Source organism: Camelina sativa, chromosome 12 (assembly GCF_030686135.1).
Source record: "Camelina sativa cultivar CO46 ecotype springtype chromosome 12, ASM3068613v1".
In the NCBI taxonomy this organism is placed as follows: Eukaryota; Viridiplantae; Streptophyta; class Magnoliopsida; order Brassicales; family Brassicaceae; genus Camelina; species Camelina sativa.
Genome location: NC_141891.1, coordinates 2,263,781 through 2,286,161, shown reverse-complemented (window position 1 = coordinate 2,286,161; position 22,381 = coordinate 2,263,781). Strand labels below are relative to the sequence as shown.

Below are 22,381 nucleotides of genomic sequence, written 5' to 3'. Positions count from 1 at the left end.
GGCATATATACACTTCCAAAACAGTCTCCCATATGTGATTACTTTTAATAATTCCACGTCGACGCCCCGTCCAGTTGGTAGCAGTCGGCTCGGCAACCCGACGCCCGAAGGCCACCATGCCAAAGTCCCCAAGTCCCATATTCTGGCCATTGGGGACAAGAGTCTGAATGTCCATCAGACTTATATTAGCTACTACTATATAGTATTTGATTTCATAATTATTATACATGTTATGTTGTTCAATTAAATATTTAGAGTCATGCATCTTGGAAAAAACCACACCCATTTTATTTCTTTTTGAAAACACTTATTAATTTACTAAATGATCTCCATGAGAATTTGATAATAGTTTGAAACTTTTCGAAACTAGCTGGTCAATCATTGATTGTAGATAGATCAAAATGAATGGTTTAATTAAGATATATAATATATCAGATGAAACTTGGCATTTCTTTCCCATAATTCTTGACATTCTTATAATTACAATTAAGTTAATTTTCTTTTGGTTTGTTTTAGTGTTAAGAATTACAATTATAAGTTGAAACTCATCAGTTAAATATGGGTTGAACGTGTAGTGGGGAACAAGTAAAAGTATGATGTGAAATATGAACATAAGAAGTAAGTTACAAACCTACAAAGTCACAATGTTATGAACAAATATTTTTGGTAAAAGAGTATAATAATTGAACAAGGATGCTAAATATGATTTATGTTATTGCTAGCTATTCCACGTACACTTTTTGTTTTATCTTATACACATCTGTATATATGCTCAAACAAAATGTTTTGTAGTATAGTATGGTTTCTTATAATTTATGGTACACACATTTATAAGAAACCATAAATTTCAATATATACTATGTAAAGTAACAATAGTGAAATAGACATTTATAAGATGAATAAATAAAGTGATATCTGACTCTCAAGTCACATGACATCCATCATAAATTAGAAAGTCCCAATATTCTCTGATATAAAATGTAGTTTATATATACACAATGTAGGCGCAAATATATAAACTTTCTTCTTAACTACTATCTACAAATGTAAAATTATTGTATCAATTGAAAAATATTGATTACAATGTACCTTAGGCATGCAACTATCTATGCTTATATATGCACGTTAAAAAGGAAGATATACGGATCACTTTTACCACTTTCTTTTATTTGTTTATGATCTGAGTACCAATTTCGTACAAAAAAATGACCACAGTACCAAATAATTTATCTTTGACAATACAAAATAATAAACCTCAATTTCATTCTAGCTGTCAAAACATTAGAAAGCCCGGACTCTCGTAATTTTACAAGTAAGCTACATATGGAACATGTTATTGCTATTGTCAGTCTTCCAGTTTCGCCAGATTTGTGAAATAATATATGTCATGCCTTTAATGTCTCTCTCTCGCTTTTAATCCAACGGTCAGATATATCAAGTAATTTCGTAGTTCCACTAACAAAGATGAAAATTGAAAATACATTCGAGTCAAGCCATAAATACAACACATTTGGAAGATCTTCATACATGTCCGATATCGGTGGGAAAGAAAGAAAATCAATGCCAAAGTACCATTGGTCCCCTTACTCATAAGCTAGATTTTGTGGTGGGTTCTACTTTTGGGCTTTATTAGCTTGATTAAAGTGTATATCCGATCTTTTCAACTCGAATAAAAGTAAAGAGAGTAGAATAGGGATATCTCTAAGTTACAAAGCCTAACATTATGTGATTATAATAGGGATAGAATTTACAATTTCGCTAGCTTCATTAACAAGATCTATCATGGAAAATAAAACCAGGAAATGATTTCAGGATATTAAAGTTCAGTTTTCGATGATTAGGCTCTCTAGTCTCTATGATCTAGAGGCTGAATTCAAACGGTCATATATGTTTCTAGAAGTTTTGTTTTGGTTTTAGGTTCCTTTGATCATATAAGGACTAGGTCTTATTTGGAGGATTGAATAAGTTTAAAACGTTACATCTTTCTTCCATCACCATTTGGTTTTATCCTTGCTTTGAGAACATCCATTTATGTATACAAAACTAATGCAACCAATCAAATATCTCGCCATTATCATTATAATAAATAAGTTTGTAATAATAATGACAAGATATTTCGATTTATTTTTCTTTCTTATACAGCATATTGCGATGTCCTTACGGTTTCACATTGTAAACAAAAAGAGAATATTGCAAGACGATCAATGTCTATCATTGTATTCTATGTTAAAGAGGTCAAAAGGTCATGTTTGGCGCTTGGACACCAGTACTATAGTTGGGTTAAACCCACAATAATCTATGGCATGTGGTAATTTAGAAAGAAAACCAAAATAATCATTTGACTAAACGTACTTATACAAGTCGGATTAATTTTAGTTGCAGTGAATTGATTGGATAAGTCATAACCGAAGTTTTAGAGACATATATTTTTCTATCCTTTTGGTCGTCTATATAGTTTTAACTTTTTAAATCAACAGTTAATCATAACATCCAAATAGATTAACCAATATTACAACAAAGTGTTAATATGACTAATTATACTAATTATTTTGACGAAAATCTAAAATTAGAGAGGGAATTAAAAGAAAATCACCGTTACTATTCAATACTCATCATTACTGTTACATTAAAAAAAAAAGTCATACCAAAAAAGCTAGAAAATTTATAAGTGCAATTACGTTTCGAAAGTAACGTTTCATCAAAGTCAATTGATTTAAACAACCATTATTATTATTATTATTATCCGACGTGACCATTATTATTACATATCGTATTAAGAAGATACATATGCCATTGTTGGGACGTGGGAGATGAGTGGTTTAATCAACACAAACCGAATCACACGCGCAATTTCTCTAAGACGTTATTTCCACGCGCTCTCCCTCTTCAGTAGGAAAGCTTTTACCGATTCAGCAAAATCAAGAAAGCTATATAAATCCCGCACTTCACGATTTGAAACGTACGTTCAAAACCTTCTCTCTCTCTTTCCCGAATATGAACTAAATTAAACTCACCGTTTTGAATTTTTCCCGGCGATGTCAACGTCACAAACTCTCGGCGGTGCAACGCGTTGTGGCCGGATCATAGGTCCATCATTAGACAAGATCATAAAAAACGCAGCGTGGCGTAAACACACGTACCTCGTCTCCTCTTGTAAATCCGTTCTCGACAAGCTCGAGTCTCTCCCCGACGACTTTCACGATCCTTCCTCCGTCGTCTCCGGCCTCGCCGCCTCAGATGCAGATTCCGTTCTCCAACCTTTTCTCTTATCTCTCGACACAGCTTATTCGAAAGTCGTCGAGCCTTCTCTAGATTGCGCTTTCAAGCTCTTCTCTCTCTCGATCCTCCGGGGAGAGATCCAATCCTCTAAACAAGATTCAATCCTCTTCAAACTCGTCAACGCCGTCTCCAAGGTCGGTGCTATAGCCGAGGAACCGATTCAACTCGCTGTTCTCCGAGTTCTCCTCGCTGCTGTTAGATCTCCATGTGTTTTGATCCGTGGTGATTGCTTGTTACACGTTGTCAAGACTTGTTACAACATCTACCTCGGTGGCTTGAGCGGCACGACACAGATCTGTGCTAAATCGGTGTTAGCTCAGATGATGCTCGTGATCTTCACAAGATCCGAGGAAGACTCGCTTGATGTCTCTGTCAAAACCGTTTACGTCAACGAGCTGTTAACCTTCACGGACAAGAGTGTTAATGAAGGAAGCTCTGTTTATTTCTGTCAAGGGTTTGTGAATGAAGTCATGGCTGCAGGACAAGGAAGTCCTCTTCCTCCTCCTGATGTGATTGAGATTCTGTTGGCAAATCCGGAGACTGAAACCGTTATGACTCCGGATTCGCCGTCGTTTCGAGGCTACGTAGCAAACGGAGAAGGTGATTCAGAGACCGGTGACATGAGTAAGATGAGACAGGACGCTTTTCTTCTGTTCAAGAACTTGTGTAAATTGTCTATGAGGTTTTCGTCTAAAGAGAACAATGATGATCAGATCATGGTGAGGGGTAAGACTTTGTCATTGGAGTTGCTTAAAGTCATTATTGACAATGGTGGTTCTGTCTGGCGCTCTAATGAAAGCTTCATCAATGCGGTTAAGCAATACTTATGCTTATCACTACTTAAGAACAGTGCGGTGTCAATCATGTCGATATTTCAATTGCAATGTGCTATCTTCATGAGCTTGTTATCAAAGCTTAGATCAGTCTTGAAAGCCGAAATAGGCATTTTCTTTCCGATGATTGTTCTCCGGGTGCTTGAGAATGTTCTTCAGCCTAGTTACTTGCAGAAGATGACTGTTCTCAACTTGTTGGATAAAATGTCACAAGATCCGCAGTTGATTGTTGATATCTTTGTGAACTACGACTGCGATGTGGATTCTGGCAACATACTTGAAAGGTATTATTAGATTAGTCTAAGAAACTGTCACATATATAAATTTGTTGCATAGCTCGTTAAGAGTAAATGTAATGTATTAAAGCTCTTATAATTCCATCAGATACTTGCAGGATTGTCAACGGTCTTCTCAAAACTGCTCTAGGACCACCGACTGGATCATCAACAACCCTGTCTCCAGCGCAAGATAGTACATTCAGGAATGATTCTGTCAAGTGTTTAGTTAACATAGCAAAGGCAATGGGGAATTGGATGGACCAGCAGTTGAAAGTGAATGAGACGGTTTGGCCTAAGGGCTCACAAGTTTATGCTTCCATGGACAGTAATGCAGGTCAAATTGGTGAATTAGAAGGAACTATATCTGACTGTGATTCACAGCCAGATACTACTAATCCAGAAGCTTATGATGCTTCTATGCTTCAGCAACGAAGGGCTTACAAAATTGAACTGCAGGTCCTTAAATCTTTAATGATATATCAGTTTAATGTCTTTATTGCTTATGTTTACTGACGAATGATTTTGGTGATTTGCAGAAAGGTATCTCTTTGTTCAATAGGAAGCCATCGAAAGGTATTGAATTTCTCATAAGCAGCAAGAAAATAGGAAGTTCACCTGAGGAAGTAGCTTCCTTTCTGATGAAGACAGCAGGGCTAAATGGAACTGTGATTGGTGATTACCTTGGTGAGAGAGATGAACTTCCTCTCAAAGTAATGCATGCATATGTGGACTCGTGTAATTTCGAAAAGAAGGACTTTGTTGAAGCAATAAGGTTCTTTCTACGCGGCTTTAGGCTACCGGGAGAAGCTCAAAAGATCGACCGAATCATGGAGAAGTTTGCAGAACACTACTGGAAATGCAACCCTGGTTCTTTTACTAGTGCAGACACTGCTTATGTTCTTGCTTACTCTGTGATTATGCTCAACACAGATGCACACAACAACATGGTTAAGGATAAGGTATGATTCTAAGACTTGGAACTAACGTATGATGCCATAAGAAGTGTAACGTCTGGTGATTCCTCTGTTTCTGAGACTGTACATACATAGAAATGGTTTGAACCGTTTCTGATGCTCATGTTTGTTTGTGTAGATGACGAAAGGTGATTTTATCCGCAACAATCGGGGAATAGATGATGGGAAAGACTTACCTGAAGAGTATTTAGGCTCTCTATATGATCGAGTTGTGAAAGAAGAAATCAAGATGAACTCTGATACTTTAGCCCCACAAAACAAACAAGTGAATGGCTTGAATAAACTGTTAGGCTTAGACGGCATCCTTAATCTGGTTTCTTGGATGCAACCAGATGAGAAACCTCATGGTGCCAATGGACGTCTCATAAGAGATATTCAAGAACAGTTCCAAGCTAAGCCAGAGAAATCAGAGTAAGCATTGTTGTTATACCAGCTTTATGTGTCACAATGTTATCTGTTTCTCACTTTGTAAGTAAGATTCAGAAATCTTGACTATATATCAATCTTTTTGTGATGTTGTTGGTCTGCAGGTCAGTCTATCATACTGTTACAGATATTTCGATCCTGAGATTCATACTAGAGGTCTCTTGGGGACCAATGCTTGCTGCGTTTAGTGTCACTCTTGATCAGAGTGATGATAGACTAGCAACTTCTCTTTGCTTACAAGGCTTCAGATATGCGGTTCACGTCACTGCAGTTATGGGAATGCAAACTCAAAGAGATGCTTTTGTAACTTCCATGGCCAAGTTCACTAATCTCCATTGTGCTGCAGATATGAAGCAGAAAAATGTTGATGCTGTAAAAGTAAGTCCCTTGTTCTATATCTTAAGCTATCTAAATATATGTTTATATCACCAACTTATGAAAATAAATTAACAATCTGTCCCATTGTATGCAGGCGATAATAACAATAGCCATAGAAGATGGTAACCATCTACATGGTTCTTGGGATCATATATTAACTTGTCTTTCTCGTATTGAACATCTGCAACTCCTAGGAGAAGTATCACCATCAGAGGCACGTTACGTCCCAACCAAAAAAGCTGAGGTAGACGAAAAGAAAGCTCTAGGTTTTCCGAATTTAAAGAAACGTGGATCTTTTCAGAATCCATCTGTTATGGCTGTTGTTAGGGGAGGTTCTTATGATAGTACTTCACTAGTGAAAAGTGTTCCTAAACTAGTTACTCCAGAGCAGATCAAAAGTTTCATTGCAAACTTGAATCTACTTGATCAAATAGGCAATTTTGAGTTGAACCATGTCTATGCTAATAGCCAAAGGTTGAACAGTGAAGCTATAGTTTCTTTTGTGAAAGCTCTTTGCAAAGTGTCCATGTCAGAACTTCAGTCACCAACAGATCCTCGTGTCTTCAGCCTCACAAAACTAGTGGAAACAGCGTAAACTTCCAATTCTATAACCTTATTATACTCATCCCATTGCTCTGCTTTGTCACTTTCTGATCAACTGTTTTACTTTCCTGTGACAGGCATTATAATATGAACCGTATCCGACTAGTTTGGTCCAGGATATGGAATGTTCTCTCTGATTTCTTCGTATCAGTCGGCTTGTCAGAGAATCTCTCTGTTGCTATATTTGTAATGGACTCGCTTCGTCAGCTTTCCATGAAGTTCTTGGAACGTGAAGAGCTAGCAAACTACCATTTCCAGCATGAGTTTCTTCGCCCATTTGTCATTGTTATGCAGAAAAGTAGTTCCGCAGAGATTAGAGAGCTTATAGTCCGATGTGTGTCTCAAATGGTTCTTAGTCGAGTTAGTAATGTCAAGTCTGGTTGGAAAAATGTCTTCACGGTACGTTAACACACACACATATCTCAATCCATTGAAAATATGTTATCTAATGAGCTTTTTGGTTTAGGTATTTACTACTGCAGCGCTTGATGAGAGGAAGAACATTGTACTTTTGGCTTTTGAGACAATCGAAAAAATCGTGCGGGATCATTTTCATTGCATAACCGAGACAGAGATAACGGTATACGCAGACTGCATTAGATGTCTCATCACTTTTACAAACAGTAAGTTTGAAGGTGACATTGGCTTCAACACCATAGAGTTTCTTCGTTTCTGCGCTTCAAAACTTGCAGAAGGAGGACTTGTCTTGAACGAGAAACTCAAGAACAATACCATCTCTGCGTTAAAGGAAGATTCGTCTGATACACAGATGTCTACCGACTTGGATGAACAAGTATCCTATTGGGTTCCTCTGCTTACAGGTCACAACCAAATCTGGCTTCTATGCTTAACTCACTAAGTTGTATACTTTGTTTTTACTTATATGATATGAGTATTTTTATCTGTTTAGGTTTATCTAAGCAAGCCTCGGATCCGAGACCAGCAATTCGAAAGCGTTCCATAGAAGTACTCTTCAACATTCTGACAGATCATGGTCATATTTTTACAAGACCCTTTTGGACTGGAATCTTCAGCTCTATCATTCTCCCGGTTTTTAACAACAACATACGTAGTAAAACCGATATGCTCTTTGAAGAAAGCGTTGAGTCGCCATCATCAGCAGCTTCTCAAGACACCGAAGAAACCACGTGGGACTCTGAGACATCAACATTAGCATTGCAGCTTCTTGTCGATCTACTCGTTTTCTTCTTCAGCTCTGTAAGGTCTCAGCTTCCAAGTGTTTTGTCAATCCTCATAGGGTTCATAAAGAGTCCTTTTCAAGGCTCTACAGGCTCTGGGATCTCTGTCTTGCTTCGTTTGGCTGATGGATTGTCACGTAGCGCCTATGAAAATGAATGGACAGAGATTTTCTTGGCTCTCAAGGAAGCAGCCTCTCTTACTTTCGCGGGTTTTATGAAAGTCTTGAGAACAATGGATGATATAGAAGATGTTGAAACAGTCTCTGGTCAAAGCGTAAACAAAGACGATCTCGATGATGACAGTCTTCACATTATGTCGTATGTTGTATCCAGGACAAAGAAACACATTGATGTCCTGTCTCAAATCGTCGAGGTCCCCTCTCTCTCTCTGTTTCTCTCTTTTTAAGCCATACTTGCTCTGTTTTTGACCTCTCTGTTTCTTTTGCAGGTTGTGAGTGACTTATACAGAAAAAGACAATTCTCATTGTCAGCATCACATGTGGATATCCTCGCAGACATTTTCTCGTGCATCGCGTCTCACGCGCAGGAACTTAACTCAGACATAGTCCTTCGCAGGAAGTTCAAAAGAGCATGCACAGTTCAAAACCTAACAGAGCCTCAACTACTTAATTTCGAGAACGAGTCTAACAAATCCTACATGACGTTCCTCCAAGACATGGTCGCTTGTAATCCGAACATATCCAAAGAACTCGATCTCGAGTATCGTCTAGTCACTGAATGCGCAAAAGTCGTGAAGATCTACCTTAAATGCACAGATCAACAACAACAACAACAACAAAAAGGACATGTCCTATGGATTCTTCCGATGGAGTCAGATCGTGTAGAAGAAGCGACAGCGAGAACTGCGCTGCTTGTTTCGTCACTCGAAGCTTTATGTTCGTTAGAAGCAGAGTCTTTGAAAAGACACGTGTCCAGCTTCTTCCCTTTGTTGGTGGATCTTGTGAGGACTGAGCACTGCTCTCCACAAGTTCCGTATGTCTTAAGCAATGTTTTGAAATCGTGCATTGGTCCTATTTTGGCTTAGTCGCTTGCTTGCGGATTAAGTTTTAAAAAATATCCACTAATCTGTGTATCGTCCACATCTTTTTTGGGGTTTGGCTGTCTACCCAAATAAATTTTGGCCATATTTGTTTTCTTTAAATGAATTTTTTACGTTGGGTAATTTTAAAGAAAAGTACTAATATATCTAACATAGTGCAAGCTGCAAAAACATTCAATACCTTATTCAACAATGTTAAAGCGATTTTTTTCACACTCAAGAAAAGTAACAATGTTGACGGGATTAATTTTGTTAGTCTTATTCATTAAGACAGTTTATTATTTATTTATTTTTTGGGGTTAAATCACTATTTTTGGTTGATAACAAAACTAGAATAGAAGAATAAAACAATCTAAATGCAATTAGCTGTTGACAGTCCTACTATGAAATTATATAACAAATAAGCGCTATACTTAGTGATTTTGTTCTCGGTCACAAAAACAAAATTCAATGAAACAGCTAAATTTACTTAAAGTAGAATGTTAAATACACTTACATATATTCTCTCGAAAACCTCACAGATTCATATTCTCCTTCAAAACAAACACGAAAAGAAAAAGAATAAATATTTTTTTTTGTAAGAAAATCAATTGTTCAAGTAAGAAAAATGGGTGCAATGGGAATAAACGAGAGAGTGGTGATACTGATGATAGTGGTTTCTATGTTGATGAACGTAACATGGTGCTTAAGCCGTGGGGAGATCTCTACTTTGAAGTTAACACAAGAGGGCTACGCATTGGATGCAGATCATTGCATCAAACACTGTGTGATCAATAAATGCATGCCTAAGCTTCATGATCAGGTTTTATGCACGAGGATGTGCCACTATTATTGTACTCAACCTCGCGAATATTTCATCTCTGCCTTTCTCAACCACAATAATGCTGCTTCTCGTAGTCCTCACAGCGAAAAATCGACTTGATTTTTTATTATTCCAAGATTATATGATCATATATATATATATGTATTTGACATATTTTTTTATATTTATCCAAGATATGGCATCATTGTTCGTCGTTGAATCTATGTTAACGACCTTATTATAATAAGATGATATATATGATGAATTTTGGCATTCTACTGCTTCACAAATGTTTATGGAAAGACATGACGTCCAAAATTGTATGCAGCAGATAGATTTAAACAAAAGATAATTCAAACATCGTCGTGTGGAGTGGTGAATGGTGATGGAGTCAGGTTGGCTGTGCTCAGCTATACTCGAGCTATGGTGCACATTCTGGCACTGTCTAGTGTCTACATACCTAACCTAAGATATCCCTTTCAAATTTCAATACAAAATCCAAGATGGTTATTAACTTTTTGAAGGAAAATGTAGAACAATGAAATTGAATCCAAGTATTTGATGAGCATTTTGCTTTCTAACCATGAGTCGTTGAAATCGAAGTAGTACATTGGCAAGCATGTGCATAAAATTAATATCAGCTTCCTTTGTTTGTAAACACAAAACAGACCCCCTCTGTAAAGTTTAGCAATTTGGATAATTTAATATATAAAAGTGAAGCCATGCTCTTGAGTGGCTCGAGATATATAAAAGGTTAAATTAATTCAAGAAAAGGAAGAAAGCAAAATGCCCATCATGTGAAATCCCACCACTCTTTTCACCATAACAGCCAATAGTGAAGCCCCATTTTTTTTTCCTCTACTCATTACACACACAAATTGTTTTATAAGCCTTTACTCGTCTGATCACTTCAACACCACTCAAGAGAAAATATTCGAAGATTATATAGAAGAGTTTCTATATCAGCATGGTTAACTAGGAAAGACCAACATAATTTCCAATTCAGATAAATACTACTCCAGGTACTGTATGTACCCAAAACGTGTAACTTATATATAAACTTTACCCCCAACCACTACGATAATCCATATTTTTTATACTATTACTTTTATGACTATAGTACTCAAACATTCAAAATATTTTATATATTTCGTCTTGGTCCACTTTCCATTAACTTCTATAATTTCATTCAAGAATGTATAATTATTAACTCCTTTCAAAATGATCAATCATAAAATCAATTGTCATAAAATATACTATATAGCTTTCGAATTAAGGAAAAATCTATATTACCTAGCTAGCACAAAGCCTTTTTGGTTGAACAATATTCTATTTGGAGTATGTTATCATTGTCTCAAATTAGTTTTAGGTGAGAAATAACTACTAGTAGTATCCCTTTTAATAAAAAGGAAAGTACACAACTTAAGTTTTGTAGACTTTATAAAAAATATAAATGGTTACAAATGCATACTAATAGGTTATACATATGCTATACTTAACCCTATACACTTCATAAGATAACTTTTTGTATATAGATAATAAATAATAAATCCATAAATCATGGAGTATATAGATAATAAATAATAAATCCATAAATCGTGGAGCAAATATATTACAAAAATCACAACATAGTTATTTCAAATGATCACCTTTTTAATAAAAGAGAAGTACACAACATATTTTATATTATAGTGATTAAATTATATTATTTAATTTAAAATTATAATCGCGGAGTTATTTCAAATGATCTCTTTTTAATAAAAAAGAAGTACACAACATAGTTTTTGTAGACTTTATATTTTTAATAAATTATACATGGTTACAAATAGGTTATAGATAGGTTATAAATTAATTCATATATTAATAGTTACACCTAAATATTGGGTGCAACCTTAATTGGAGATATTCTAAATTGATAATTGATATATTAATGATAACAAATAAAATCATGGATCTTCCAAACTGTATTTTCAGAAGATTTTAGTCCTATATCAATTTGTTTCCAAAGATCTTTAAACATAATATTACAAATTTACTTTCCACATATTTTATTGATAAACCATAACGTTCAATAAAAATTAGGACCATGCTAGAGCACAGATTGAATTTTGTTTTTATATTATAATTTTAAGACTTACATACTCAAGCACGCTTTAAATTTTTATATACTCTAGCACGAAAGCTGCTGGACACACTCTAGCACAGATTAATAATTTTATATACTCTAACACAGGTTAAAATTAACAATATAAGACTTACATAATAGATTTACATTCCATGAATAATATTTACAACAAAAATTGTTTGCATAAGTTGCATCCAAATAATATTATAAATAATTACATATATAATATTTTAAAAATAATGAAATGTATTTTAACCCGTGCTGTAGCACAGATCCAAATCTAGTATATGTATATATGGATTAACAAGAATCGACACCTCTTTGTTATTTTTTCAAATGATTGGTATTTGTCGTGTCAAAACATATCTTAGACTAATGGTACGAGCAATCGTATCTTAATCCAAATTTTGTAAAACTACAGAAATGTAATAGATGAATTTGAAATAAAAAGAGACAATCCTTATACTATTACCGACAAAAACACAAACAGAAAGTTATAAGGTCGGTTATTGTTCTTGAAATCAAGCAGCGTAATTTGACTTTGGAATAACACAATTTACCCATTCCCTTCCTATTCTCTTTTGCTTTGAAAGAAGAGAACAAAACAAAGACATCTACGACTACAATACGACTACAATCATCACATCATATCACCAAACCATCCCTTCACCGTCACAAAAGGCCTCTCCTTTAATTTCTCGGTGATCTTCTTACCCAGATTCCTTCTTTTGTCTCCCACAGAATCCATCGATCCCTTCTTCAGTCGTCAACATCTTCACTTTTTTTAGATTTTTTGCTTTACTCGAGGAAAAGCCACTACACCAACCCTCTTATATGATGTGTAATATATCTTGAGACAAATAAACTATATACACAAACATATTTGTATTTATATAATTATGTACTATATTATAATTTAGAAGAGGGCTGTGTATAAGACTTTAAGTAGTGTTTCGATGCTATTGCTTTACTTCTTTCTCACCTTTGTTTCATTCTATTACTCCACATGAAGATCTAGATCTGGGTCCAGACAAATTTCACCGACCCCCTTTCACATCTCTCTCCCTCTCTCACTATTCATTTCATTCAGTAGGGTTTTGTTCTCTCTTGTCGTCTTCTTGTTTTGTCTGTAGCATTAATGTAAGTCAAATCAAACTCGGTCTCTGAAACAACCTCAGTGATAAACCACTTCAACACTTAAGTTTTCTGTCAGACTTTTGTCTTTGTCCCTCTCTCCAACAGAAAAAATCCAAGACCCCCCAAACAAAAGTTTCTTGTTTTCGATAGCAATGTCTGGTTATATGCACCCTCTTCTAGGGCAAGAACTGTATCTACAGAGACCTGAAGATTCCAGAACCCCACCTGATCAAAATAACATGGAACTTAACAGATCTGAAGCAGACGATACAAAGGGCGAGACCACTCCCACCGGTGGAGCAACCAGCTCAGCCACCGCCTCTGGTTCTTCTTCCGGACGCCGTCCACGTGGCCGTCCTGCTGGTTCCAAAAACAAACCGAAACCCCCGACGATTATAACCAGAGATAGTCCCAACGTCCTTAGATCTCACGTTCTTGAAATCACCTCCGGTTCGGACATATCCGAGGCTGTCTCTACCTATGCGACTCGTCGCGGCTGCGGTGTATGTATTATAAGCGGAACCGGTGCGGTCACTAACGTCACGATACGCCAACCGGCAGCTCCGGCGGGTGGAGGTGTGATTACTCTGCATGGTAGGTTTGAGATATTATCTTTGACCGGGACTGCGCTTCCGCCACCTGCGCCACCGGGAGCAGGAGGTTTGACGGTGTATCTAGCCGGAGGTCAAGGACAAGTGGTAGGAGGGAATGTGGCTGGTTCGTTGATTGCTTCGGGTCCGGTAGTGTTGATGGCTGCCTCTTTTGCGAACGCAGTTTATGATAGGTTACCTATTGAAGAGGAAGAAACTCCGCCGGCAAGAACCACGGGAGTGCAGCCGGCGGCATCTCAGTCTTCGGAAGTTACGGGCGGTGGGACTCAAGTGTGTGATACAAACCTCGGAGGTAGAAACGAAGGAGGAGTCGCTTTCTATAATCTTGGAATGAATATGAACAATTTTCAATTCTCCGGGGGAGATATTTTCGGTATGAGCGGCGGTGGAGGCAGCGCGGGAGGAGGAGGTGGCGGTGTTGCTAGACCCGCGTTTTAGCGTTTGGGGCGTTTTGGTGACACTTTTTTGTGCGTTTTGAAATTGTCCTCAAACTAGCTATAGCGGTTGTGATCTGCGAATATTAGGGTTTTTTTTCTTTTTTAAACAAAAAAATTTGGTGTGTGAAAAACGAAAACGAAGGCTTAAATTTCCTTTTCTTTTTTTTGGTTGTGTTTTGTTTATTATGAATAGAATCGGTTAGTGTTATAAAAGGAAGACATTATTTTGTGAGATTGCTTGGAGCCTTGGATTATTGTGTTATAATAAAGCTAAAACATGTTCTGGTAAATATTTTGGTGAAGAATGTGGAGTAAATGAATTTAAAATTCGTTTAATTGACGTTCCATAATCCATATACTAATAAAGGCTTTAACTGACTTTTGCGATTATTGTCATAATACGTTGTGTAATTTGAGTGTCATATGTATACAACCAAGGTAAAATAAAACTGAACTTCCACTGTCTGGCAAAGAAGGAGAAAGAATATTTCGGGAGAAGAACAAGAACCCTAATTTCTATGACTTCAAAACACATTGAAACTTGAAAAAAACAAATGTAAAGAAAAAAGAAAAGCCTGCATGCAAAAGAATATGCCTCTCTCCCTCTTCATGTCCAAGGTATGGTGTAGTCTGGTGGTCTATGGTGTACTTCAAACCAATTAGGTACTAGCTTATGTGAAAGGTTTTGTGTTCATAACTTCATTATTGTCCATTGGTCGTTGATCTATGAGGATTCTTTTTCTTAGTTAGATTTTTTTTTTTTTTGCTTTTATAAAAGAAAAAAGAATTGAAGCTAAAAATGATTATTATGTGGACTTGTAATTGTGTGTAAACATTGAAAAATATGTATTATGTGGACTGGTATTATGTATTAACGCAATGGCACTAGTACGTAGTACTAAATGATGTGTGTTTTTGTAATTTGTTCTATTTACTAGAGGTTTAGAAATAAAATTTGGACAACTGTTAAAAACAGAAATTGTTACATTTAAATGATCATTGGAAATTTGGAATCGGAAAAATGCAAAACAAAGTATGTACAGTACTATGTAATAATGAAAGAAAAATGATTAGAGAAATTATAAAGGTAAGAGTCGGATCGGAATATATTGCATGGATCCGACCCGGAATGCAATCCGTTTTTCTAATAATCCTAAATGACTATTATACCCCTACCACTCTCACCTGTTTTGACAGTTTTGAGCAAAGCAAAAAAAAAAACATTTTTTTCTTTATTATTGCTGTGAAGGAGGAGGGGATCATCATCATCATCATCATCATCATCTCAGCTTCTGGATTCCGTCTTGAGTGAGCTACGAAACCATGGTAACAATCTCTATAAACACCCTCCGAATCTTCTGGATTTTGAATTTTGCATATCTCCCATTCGCTCTTATTCTCGTTAATTAGTTTGATCCGATTTCCGCTTGGATCTGCTTTCCGAATAGATCGGTTGTTTCGGATGGTGATATGATAAGCTTGAGAATGCTATGTTTCATTCTTTGCAGATAGAAATTTGGTATCTTTATAGTTTTTTTTTGATAATGTTAGCTTCTGTGTTTGATTTGAATCCTCCTAATTAGCTCAATGTCTTCACACCTTTGATAATATTAGCTTCTGGTATGTGATGCCGTAAACAGTGATGCTAGTTGGTTGATCCACATGGGTTGGATTAGATTTATTGTTATGGAAAAGAATTGTTGAGTCAACTGATCCTAATAGAAGGTGATTTTGTGTGTGGTTTCAGATACATTTTGTGCTTCTTGTTAGCCGGCAAGGAAAGGTAAGGCTCACCAAATGGTATTCTCCTTATGCACAGAAGGAAAGATCTAAGGTACGGATACCAAAATTTATCGAGTTTAATACCAATGTTATTATGCTTTAGTATACGTTTGATCTTAGATGGGGAAACATGGTATGGATAGGTTATACGAGAACTCAGTGGAGTGATTCTGAATCGAGGTCCCAAGCTCTGCAATTTTGTTGAATGGAGAGGCTACAAAGTTGTTTACAAAAGATATGCAAGTCTCTACTTCTGCATGTGCATTGATCAGGAGGATAACGAGTTAGAAGTCCTTGAGATCATTCATCACTATGTTGAGATTCTCGATCGCTATTTTGGAAGTGTGAGTATAATACCCAGCACCTGGAACCTCTACTTCTACTTTTCATTATCTTTTACCTTAGCCAGAACATCTAGGTTTTGATCAGGACTTATTTTATGTTATGACCTTCAGGTGTGTGAGCTCGATTTGATTTTTAACTTCCATAAGGTAATAATAACATTCTACAAACACTTCAGGACTCTGCCATTCAACAATTGATTCTCTAGTCTCTGCATCTTTATTACTTGATGACACTTTCTGGATTTCTTGTTGATTTCATCATAGGCATATTACATATTGGATGAGCTCTTGATTGCTGGGGAGCTTCAAGAGTCGAGCAAGAAAACAGTAGCCAGGATCATATCTGCTCAGGTACAGAGTTCTCTGCTTAAGTCATCAACATGACAAGACTAGTCTTAACTTTTGTCTTGACAATTGACGATCTGTCTCTGTTTTGTTGTTGAAGGATCAACTTGTGGAGGTTGCAAAAGAGGAGGCCAGTTCGATAAGTAATATAATCGCTCAGGCTACTAAGTAGTTTTCTTTCATCGTCTATGCACTCTTTGCAGTTAAATCATGTTCCCTGTTTACTGTCACAGTAAATGTTTTGAATTTTTTTTTTTTTCAAACTTTTTCATCTCGAGGGATTTTCATCTTTAAGGGTCCTTATCTTCTATCTGTATGTTTTGATTTGGGTCATAAGCAAATAATATTAGAATCGTTTGTAACAGTTGCCGACATGTTTTCAAATTCCATTCTTTTATTGTGAAGCGACATTACTACTTATCTCAGAGACTCAGCCCAATCTTATTTGCACATATTTTATAGTCTAAAGAGTTAGGGAACAGCAGTAGATAAATATCCTTGCTCGACGAATGAGGCAATGCAGTCATCAAACATCTCTTCAAGGGACTTGAACTTGAACCCAAGACTCTGTATCTTCGAGGTGTTAAAGTTGTAACTCAGCCTATTTAGTTTCTCAAACCTGAAATTTTCAAAGAGAATATCATCGTCTGTGATTTTCAAAATTTAATAAGGCTTCATAAAGAATTTAGTGAAAAGGTCAGAATCAGACCTCTTGGGGATAGGGAGTGATGGGTAACGAGTGGATAAGAAAGAAACTAGTTCCTCTAGGCTGATAACATTAGAGCTGCAAATGTATCTGCCTTGAGCTGCTTCGTGTTCAAAAACAAGTATGTGCGTTCGTGCAACGTCATCGATATGAACATACCCCATTTGTCCATGCCATTGGAACTTCTCTGTTTCTCCTGTTGTGTTGAATGACAGGTTATATAAGCTATTGTAACAGATAAATACTGGATCCAAACAAAAAAGAGTCCTGTGATCTTGCTTAGAGAACTAATGAGAAAGAGAGTACCTTTCAGTAATCCAAGGACATCGGAAGCTGTAGAACATAGATCAGGAGGCAGACTGGGTCCGACGAGGAAGGATGGTAGAACAGTAACGAGGTCAATCCCATTTTCTTCACAAAATTTCCATGCAGCTTGCTCGGCCAATGTCTTTGATAAGGCATACCAGACCTTTGTTCCCATGTTGAATCAAAATGTGAAATGCATTTACTCAAACTGTTAGCTAATATAATTTTTGTGGTGAGCAAGATAGCTAGAATACATCTATTTCAATTTATTATTATACCTGGAAACGCTTGCAGAGCTCCACAGAAGTCCAAACTGATTCGTCAAGAGGGATTTTGGGATCAAAATCATCTCTGATTCTGACAGTTGAAGAGGATGAGGTGAGAACCACACGCTTCAGGGACTGATTCTTCCTACATGATCTCAGTACATTCAGGGTTCCCTCTATAGCTGGTCTTAAGATCTCATCCTATCAGATCATAAGAAAGAAAAAGTTACACAAAGCATAGCATACTATGATCAGGAAGAAAAAAGTTGTAATGGGATGCATGCCTCTGGATTAGAGGTAGGTTTGAGCACAGGAGAAGCAGTATGGAAAACTCCTTGGCATCCCATTATGGCGTTATCAAAACTTCCATCTTCCATTAAATCAGCCTTTACCAACCGTAGTCTCTCCTTTGCCCCTTCCAACTTCCAAAGGTGCGCAAGTTTCTTCTCATTTCCTGTCAAAACAGGAAACTAACTGAGTAATGACTAATAATGACAGGCACCAAAACGGAGCAAAACAAGGAAACAAGAAGGATAGAAAAACCTGGATCTCTGACTGTTCCAATAACTTCATATCCGTCAAGGAGAAGCCTTTTCACAAGCCAAGAAGCTAAGAAGCCAGAAGCCCCGGTAACACAGACATTTCCCTTTGCTTGATCCATTTTTCGGTATCAACAAAGTCACACCCGAATAACTATATAGCATGTGCATTCATGCGTGTCCAGAGGCTCTAGCTTATACCATGCTGGAGGTAAGTATAGATTAGGTAGGTCATTCAACCCATGTGGGGTTGCTTCTTTTCTACCTAAATGGTTTAAAGAAGGTTGTTTAACCAATACAATGGCCTGACTACTGTTTTCTCTAGGGAGTTTCTTGGAGAAAACTCTATATAATTAGTCATCAACATGCCCCTTACGGGTTACACAGAGAGAGATACACTCCAGAAATAAGCCAATTCAACGTTTCAGGTAGTCAAAACTTTCTCAATATGATATAAGCCCGGAAGCAATTTACAAAATAGACAAATATTGAGTAAGGTACAGTAACAAATCTGTAAAAAATAAGATGCAAATGGTAGAATCACCTGAGTATAGTATCTTTGGTCTCAGAAAATTTCTGAATTTTTCTCAGAACCACGTTCCACGTTTCATTCCCTTTGGGTTTCTCAACACCTTAGATGGGATATGGGAGCTTCCACCACTTCAATTAACAGATGGAGAAGACAAACATCCATGCTGCACCAGCCAACTATTTCTACCCAAATCTCTTAATACAAAGAACAAAATTGGCCCTGAACCTCACAGAAGGAACAGATTGACATCACCCTAGTCAGCTCAAGAAGAGTTCCAAAGCAAGCCCGTTTATGGATACAGCGAATTGGCGAGGAAAATTCTGGTTGCTAGAGCCCTGCCAGGTCAAGCAAGAAAGGAAGTTAAGAAAACCTAGTATCATTTCTAGTGCAACATCTACACAGCAAAAAACAGAAATGCACAGAAAAGTTTCACATGAATTGAGGAAACTTGTTCGCTCGGTTAATAGCTTTGGTATTAACTCTAGATACAGTTGACAAGAATAAGAGAATATAGCAAACTGGAATTTGCTACTCACTAAAAGAAAATGTTGCAAGTAAAATTTCTTTTACTAATTTAACTTCAACTACATCCAATATGGGAACCCTGGCAGCCCAAGTTATAGTAACACCGACTCTCTACACACTCTTGCCATATGGAAGACTCGGTTAGACAGTAGGTTCATTCTAAAATATATAAAACGGTTATCTAGGGAAAACAGTTAAACTGAGGGAAGACAGATACATGTATACCTTCGCGTGAGAGTGATACATTCTCTATCTAGGACCCCAACAGGGTGTATTCTGTGAGCATCAATGCTGCCTGAAACGACTGCAACGTGAGAAATTTCATGCGTGTTCATGATTGTTTGGGCAGCGAGAAGATCCATATCAGGTGTAACAGTCCACGGCACTTTACATTTTCCTCCACTCATCGAACATATGTCGTTAACAAATATATCCTACGCCAAAGAAATGCTTCAATTATTTGATCATGTTACCGCAAGAAATAGTTATTTCAGAGTATTCAGGCCAGGACAGACTATTCAAATTCCATACCTTGGGTCTTTTGTTTCCATCTTTTCTTGCTTTGCTGAATTCCTGAATGTCTGAAAGTGTAAGTAGACCAAGAAAGATGTTGTCAGGATCAACAATCAAGGCACATGATTGTTTCTCTATCAGCATACGAGTTAACGCCTCTTCCAAAGAAGTGCTCATCATAACCGTGGCAAATCTTGTTCGCATGGCTTCTGAAACAAAGATACTTTGTGGCAGCTCCTCAGCTTGTATGAGTGAATCATCAATGCAAAGAGAACTTTCAACTTCACAAAGGTTATTCGTTGATGATCCATCATCAGATGACGTCAGAGACTGTACAGCTTCTTGATTCTTTCTTTTCCTAGTTTCCTTTGTTTCTCTAGTTTCTTGTCTCTTTGATTGTCCAGATGTAATCCATGAGGACATGCCTACAGCTCCCAGTAGAGGTAACACTATACGATAATCCTGTGTAAGTTCAAATAGCAGTAGTACCGCTGTAAGAGGAACTTGACAAACCCCCGCAAGTGTAGCAGCCATTCCAACCTGTAAAACAATGAGAAGAACAGGATCATTGGCAATGAAGCTGCAAAAACTTTAGCATCCATTTCTCCGTTAACCCGAAAGAATTATATTTTTTAATTTCCCAATCAAGAGACTCTGAAATGAAGACAATTTTGAAACATCAACCACATAAGAACAGTACCAGACCATAAGCTTGTGGCGATGCAACTTCCAGGATAGAGAGATTGAATTCGGGGTTCTGAGCCAAAGCAAGTCCAATAAACTTTCCATAAGCCATTCCTGCAGCCCCGCCAATAAAGAGAGAAGGAGCATAGTATCCACCAACCAGTCCAGAAGCCCGACACCATGCGGTTGCAGCTATCTTCACCGCTACCAACTGAAGCAAAAGATCAGCAGAAAGACCCTTCACGAATGGACGTTTCTCCAACAAAATATCAACATTCTGAAAACCCCAATATAAGACTTCAGGGTATACCAAAGCTATGATACCAACAGTTAAGCCACCCATTACAGGAAATACAGCCTTTGGTATCCCAGCATCCTTCTGAAGACTGTCAACAGTAGATGTCATAGATGACGTACATCTAGATAACGCCAACGAGACAAGACCACACAGAGCACCCAATAAAAGATAAAGTGGAAGTTCTGCAAAATCAGTGAACAGAACTCATAAGTTTGGTTTTCCGGTTCTGTCTTGCACACAAGGAGAAGGTTAGAAAACATTACCTCCAGGAGAACGGAAGTCATAGTCAGGAACCTTAAACGCAGGTTCAGAACCCAAACCGATTTCAGAAACCACAGAAGCAGTAACAGCACTAAGAATAACCATTGAAGTTGTATTAGGAAGTGATGCTGATGAATCACTAGATGAAGAAGGCCACAAAACGGATTCAACTGCAAAGAAACATCCAGCAACAGCAGCATTGAACCCTGTAACAAACCATAATCTACTTACTTAACGTTAAAACAATAAAAAATCACTAGAACATGATAGAAGATGAAACAAACCAGAGGAAATGCCAGAAGCTGAACCAGCAGCAAGAAGTGAGAGACCAGTCTGAGGACTTTTATTAAAGAGAGAATTAACTCCTTTTGCGATTGACGCTCCAATCTCAACACTAGGACCTTCAGGCCCCAGAGAATTCCCAGTCCCAAGCGTCACACATGCAGCAACAGTCTTAAGTAAAGGACGCAACACCGCCTTCACTCGATCTAGACTAGAATCAGAATCTCCGGCAGATTCCCGAATCTGATTGAGAACGCTAACAACCAAACCGCCGATAGTCGGAACAAGTATAACACGCAACCAATTGGTACCGATCGGTGCTTCTCTAAGCCACGAAGCTCCACGATCAGGGATCCCATCCCATGAGAAGTCTCTAAGCAAGTGAACGCAATTATTAAAGAGAACCACACTGATTCCTGTGAGAACACCAACCAAACACGCCGACGCTATCGCTAGCTCCTGTGACGGCTCTTGATCGAATCCAACTTCATCATCCTGATCAATTTGTTGCTTCGATAACGATAACGGGAAGATTCTGCCGCCGGTGACGACGGAAGACGGGAACGGTGAGGGGACGACATTGAACGGAAAAGGAGCGTTGGATTTTCGAATCGTCGGAGAGAATCTCCGGGAAGAGAAGGGAGATCGGAGAGAAGCAGAACAGAGTGAAAGCGTGGCTGCCATGAACGACGCTTCCGAGAAGTGACACGTGTTTTATCCATTAACTACTGAGAAAACCAAAAAGTCATTAAATCTGACGTGGCTCAGCTAATTAATTCCAAGCGTGGGCTTGGGCCGAGAGGTAACCCAGATGATTTGGGCTTTATAATATTTTTTGACTTACCAAATGAAAACC

At 37.5% G+C, this 22,381-nt stretch overlaps 4 protein-coding genes and 2 pseudogenes across 10 annotated transcripts; 3 read left to right on the top strand and 3 right to left on the bottom strand.

Annotated features, from left to right (window-relative positions):
* Positions 1-2,857: 2,857 nt before the first annotated feature.
* LOC104729667 (brefeldin A-inhibited guanine nucleotide-exchange protein 4) lies at positions 2,858-9,132 on the top strand. Of its 2 annotated transcripts, none has more exons than XM_019233430.2 (10): positions 2,858-4,396; positions 4,497-4,846; positions 4,927-5,349; positions 5,483-5,775; positions 5,895-6,168; positions 6,263-6,759; positions 6,849-7,170; positions 7,238-7,592; positions 7,682-8,343; positions 8,419-9,132. In XM_019233430.2, exons 1-10 carry the CDS (start codon positions 4,369-4,371, stop codon positions 9,013-9,015), a joined length of 3,801 nt encoding a protein of 1,266 aa, XP_019088975.1. In that variant the 5' UTR covers positions 2,858-4,368; the 3' UTR covers positions 9,016-9,132. The 2 variants fall into 2 exon arrangements, with proteins under 2 accessions (XP_019088975.1, XP_010446931.1); XM_010448629.2 differs by having other exon boundaries at positions 2,939-4,396; positions 4,507-4,846.
* Positions 9,133-12,526: 3,394 nt separating this feature from the next.
* Positions 12,527-14,432, top strand: LOC104729665 (AT-hook motif nuclear-localized protein 25 pseudogene; annotated as a pseudogene). The gene has a single exon (XR_015574011.1). The product of XR_015574011.1 is annotated as an AT-hook motif nuclear-localized protein 25 pseudogene (transcript).
* Positions 14,433-15,280: 848 nt separating this feature from the next.
* Positions 15,281-17,017, top strand: LOC104729662 (AP-1 complex subunit sigma-2). The gene is made up of 6 exons (XM_010448622.3): positions 15,281-15,468; positions 15,890-15,976; positions 16,068-16,268; positions 16,380-16,415; positions 16,533-16,619; positions 16,714-17,017. Exons 1-6 carry the CDS (start codon positions 15,466-15,468, stop codon positions 16,783-16,785), a joined length of 486 nt encoding a protein of 161 aa, XP_010446924.1. The 5' UTR covers positions 15,281-15,465; the 3' UTR covers positions 16,786-17,017.
* Positions 16,938-19,114, bottom strand: LOC104729663 (tetraketide alpha-pyrone reductase 1). 2 transcript variants are annotated; one of them, XM_010448623.3, is made up of 7 exons: positions 18,975-19,114; positions 18,435-18,635; positions 18,176-18,345; positions 17,904-18,092; positions 17,626-17,788; positions 17,323-17,515; positions 16,938-17,232 (listed from the first exon to the last, which is right to left on the bottom strand). In XM_010448623.3, the coding sequence occupies exons 2-7, from the start codon at positions 18,550-18,552 to the stop codon at positions 17,085-17,087; spliced, it is 981 nt and encodes a 326-aa protein (XP_010446925.1). In that variant the 5' UTR covers positions 18,553-18,635; positions 18,975-19,114; the 3' UTR covers positions 16,938-17,084. The 2 variants fall into 2 exon arrangements, with proteins under 2 accessions (XP_010446925.1, XP_087335246.1); XM_087479120.1 differs by having other exon boundaries at positions 18,435-18,695; positions 18,975-19,110.
* On the bottom strand, positions 18,853-19,241 carry LOC109127893 (uncharacterized; annotated as a pseudogene).
* Positions 18,853-22,322, bottom strand: LOC104729664 (chloride channel protein CLC-e). Of its 4 annotated transcripts, none has more exons than XR_015574941.1 (7): positions 21,528-22,242; positions 21,246-21,449; positions 20,995-21,164; positions 20,706-20,895; positions 20,019-20,540; positions 19,713-19,921; positions 18,853-19,297 (listed from the first exon to the last, which is right to left on the bottom strand). XR_015574941.1 is itself a non-coding variant. In XM_010448627.3 (7 exons), the coding sequence occupies exons 1-7, from the start codon at positions 22,207-22,209 to the stop codon at positions 19,252-19,254; spliced, it is 2,028 nt and encodes a 675-aa protein (XP_010446929.1). In that variant the 5' UTR covers positions 22,210-22,248; the 3' UTR covers positions 18,853-19,251. The 4 variants fall into 4 exon arrangements, 2 of the variants coding, with proteins under 2 accessions (XP_010446929.1, XP_010446927.1); XM_010448627.3 differs by having other exon boundaries at positions 20,701-20,895; positions 21,528-22,248; XR_015574940.1 differs by having other exon boundaries at positions 20,706-21,164; positions 21,528-22,255.
* Between the last annotated feature and the right edge of the window lie 59 nt (positions 22,323-22,381).

What these genes read in the sequence shown, in the direction of transcription:
- LOC104729663 (XM_010448623.3), bottom strand. Translation starts at nt 18,552, where the DNA reads ATGGATCAAGCAAAGGGAAATGTCTGTGTTACCGGGGCTTCTGGCTTC. An exon ending in AACCTACCTCTAATCCAGAG is followed by an intron (nt 18,093 to 18,175) that starts GCATGCATCCCA and finishes ATGATCTGATAG; the next exon opens with GATGAGATCTTAAGACCAGC. An exon ending in TCACTCCCTATCCCCAAGAG is followed by an intron (nt 17,233 to 17,322) that starts GTCTGATTCTGA and finishes TGAAAATTTCAG; the next exon opens with GTTTGAGAAACTAAATAGGC.
- LOC104729664 (XM_010448625.3), bottom strand. Translation starts at nt 22,209, where the DNA reads ATGGCAGCCACGCTTTCACTCTGTTCTGCTTCTCTCCGATCTCCCTTC. An exon ending in TGACTTCCGTTCTCCTGGAG is followed by an intron (nt 21,165 to 21,245) that starts GTAATGTTTTCT and finishes CTGATTTTGCAG; the next exon opens with AACTTCCACTTTATCTTTTA. An exon ending in TGTATCACTCTCACGCGAAG is followed by an intron (nt 19,298 to 19,712) that starts GTATACATGTAT and finishes TTGACCTGGCAG; the next exon opens with GGCTCTAGCAACCAGAATTT.
- LOC104729662 (XM_010448622.3), top strand. An exon ending in TCGATCGCTATTTTGGAAGT is followed by an intron (nt 16,269 to 16,379) that starts GTGAGTATAATA and finishes TATGACCTTCAG; the next exon opens with GTGTGTGAGCTCGATTTGAT. An exon ending in CCAGGATCATATCTGCTCAG is followed by an intron (nt 16,620 to 16,713) that starts GTACAGAGTTCT and finishes TTGTTGTTGAAG; the next exon opens with GATCAACTTGTGGAGGTTGC.
- LOC104729667 (XM_010448629.2), top strand. Translation starts at nt 3,036, where the DNA reads ATGTCAACGTCACAAACTCTCGGCGGTGCAACGCGTTGTGGCCGGATC. An exon ending in CTTACAAAATTGAACTGCAG is followed by an intron (nt 4,847 to 4,926) that starts GTCCTTAAATCT and finishes GGTGATTTGCAG; the next exon opens with AAAGGTATCTCTTTGTTCAA. An exon ending in TTGGGTTCCTCTGCTTACAG is followed by an intron (nt 7,593 to 7,681) that starts GTCACAACCAAA and finishes TTATCTGTTTAG; the next exon opens with GTTTATCTAAGCAAGCCTCG.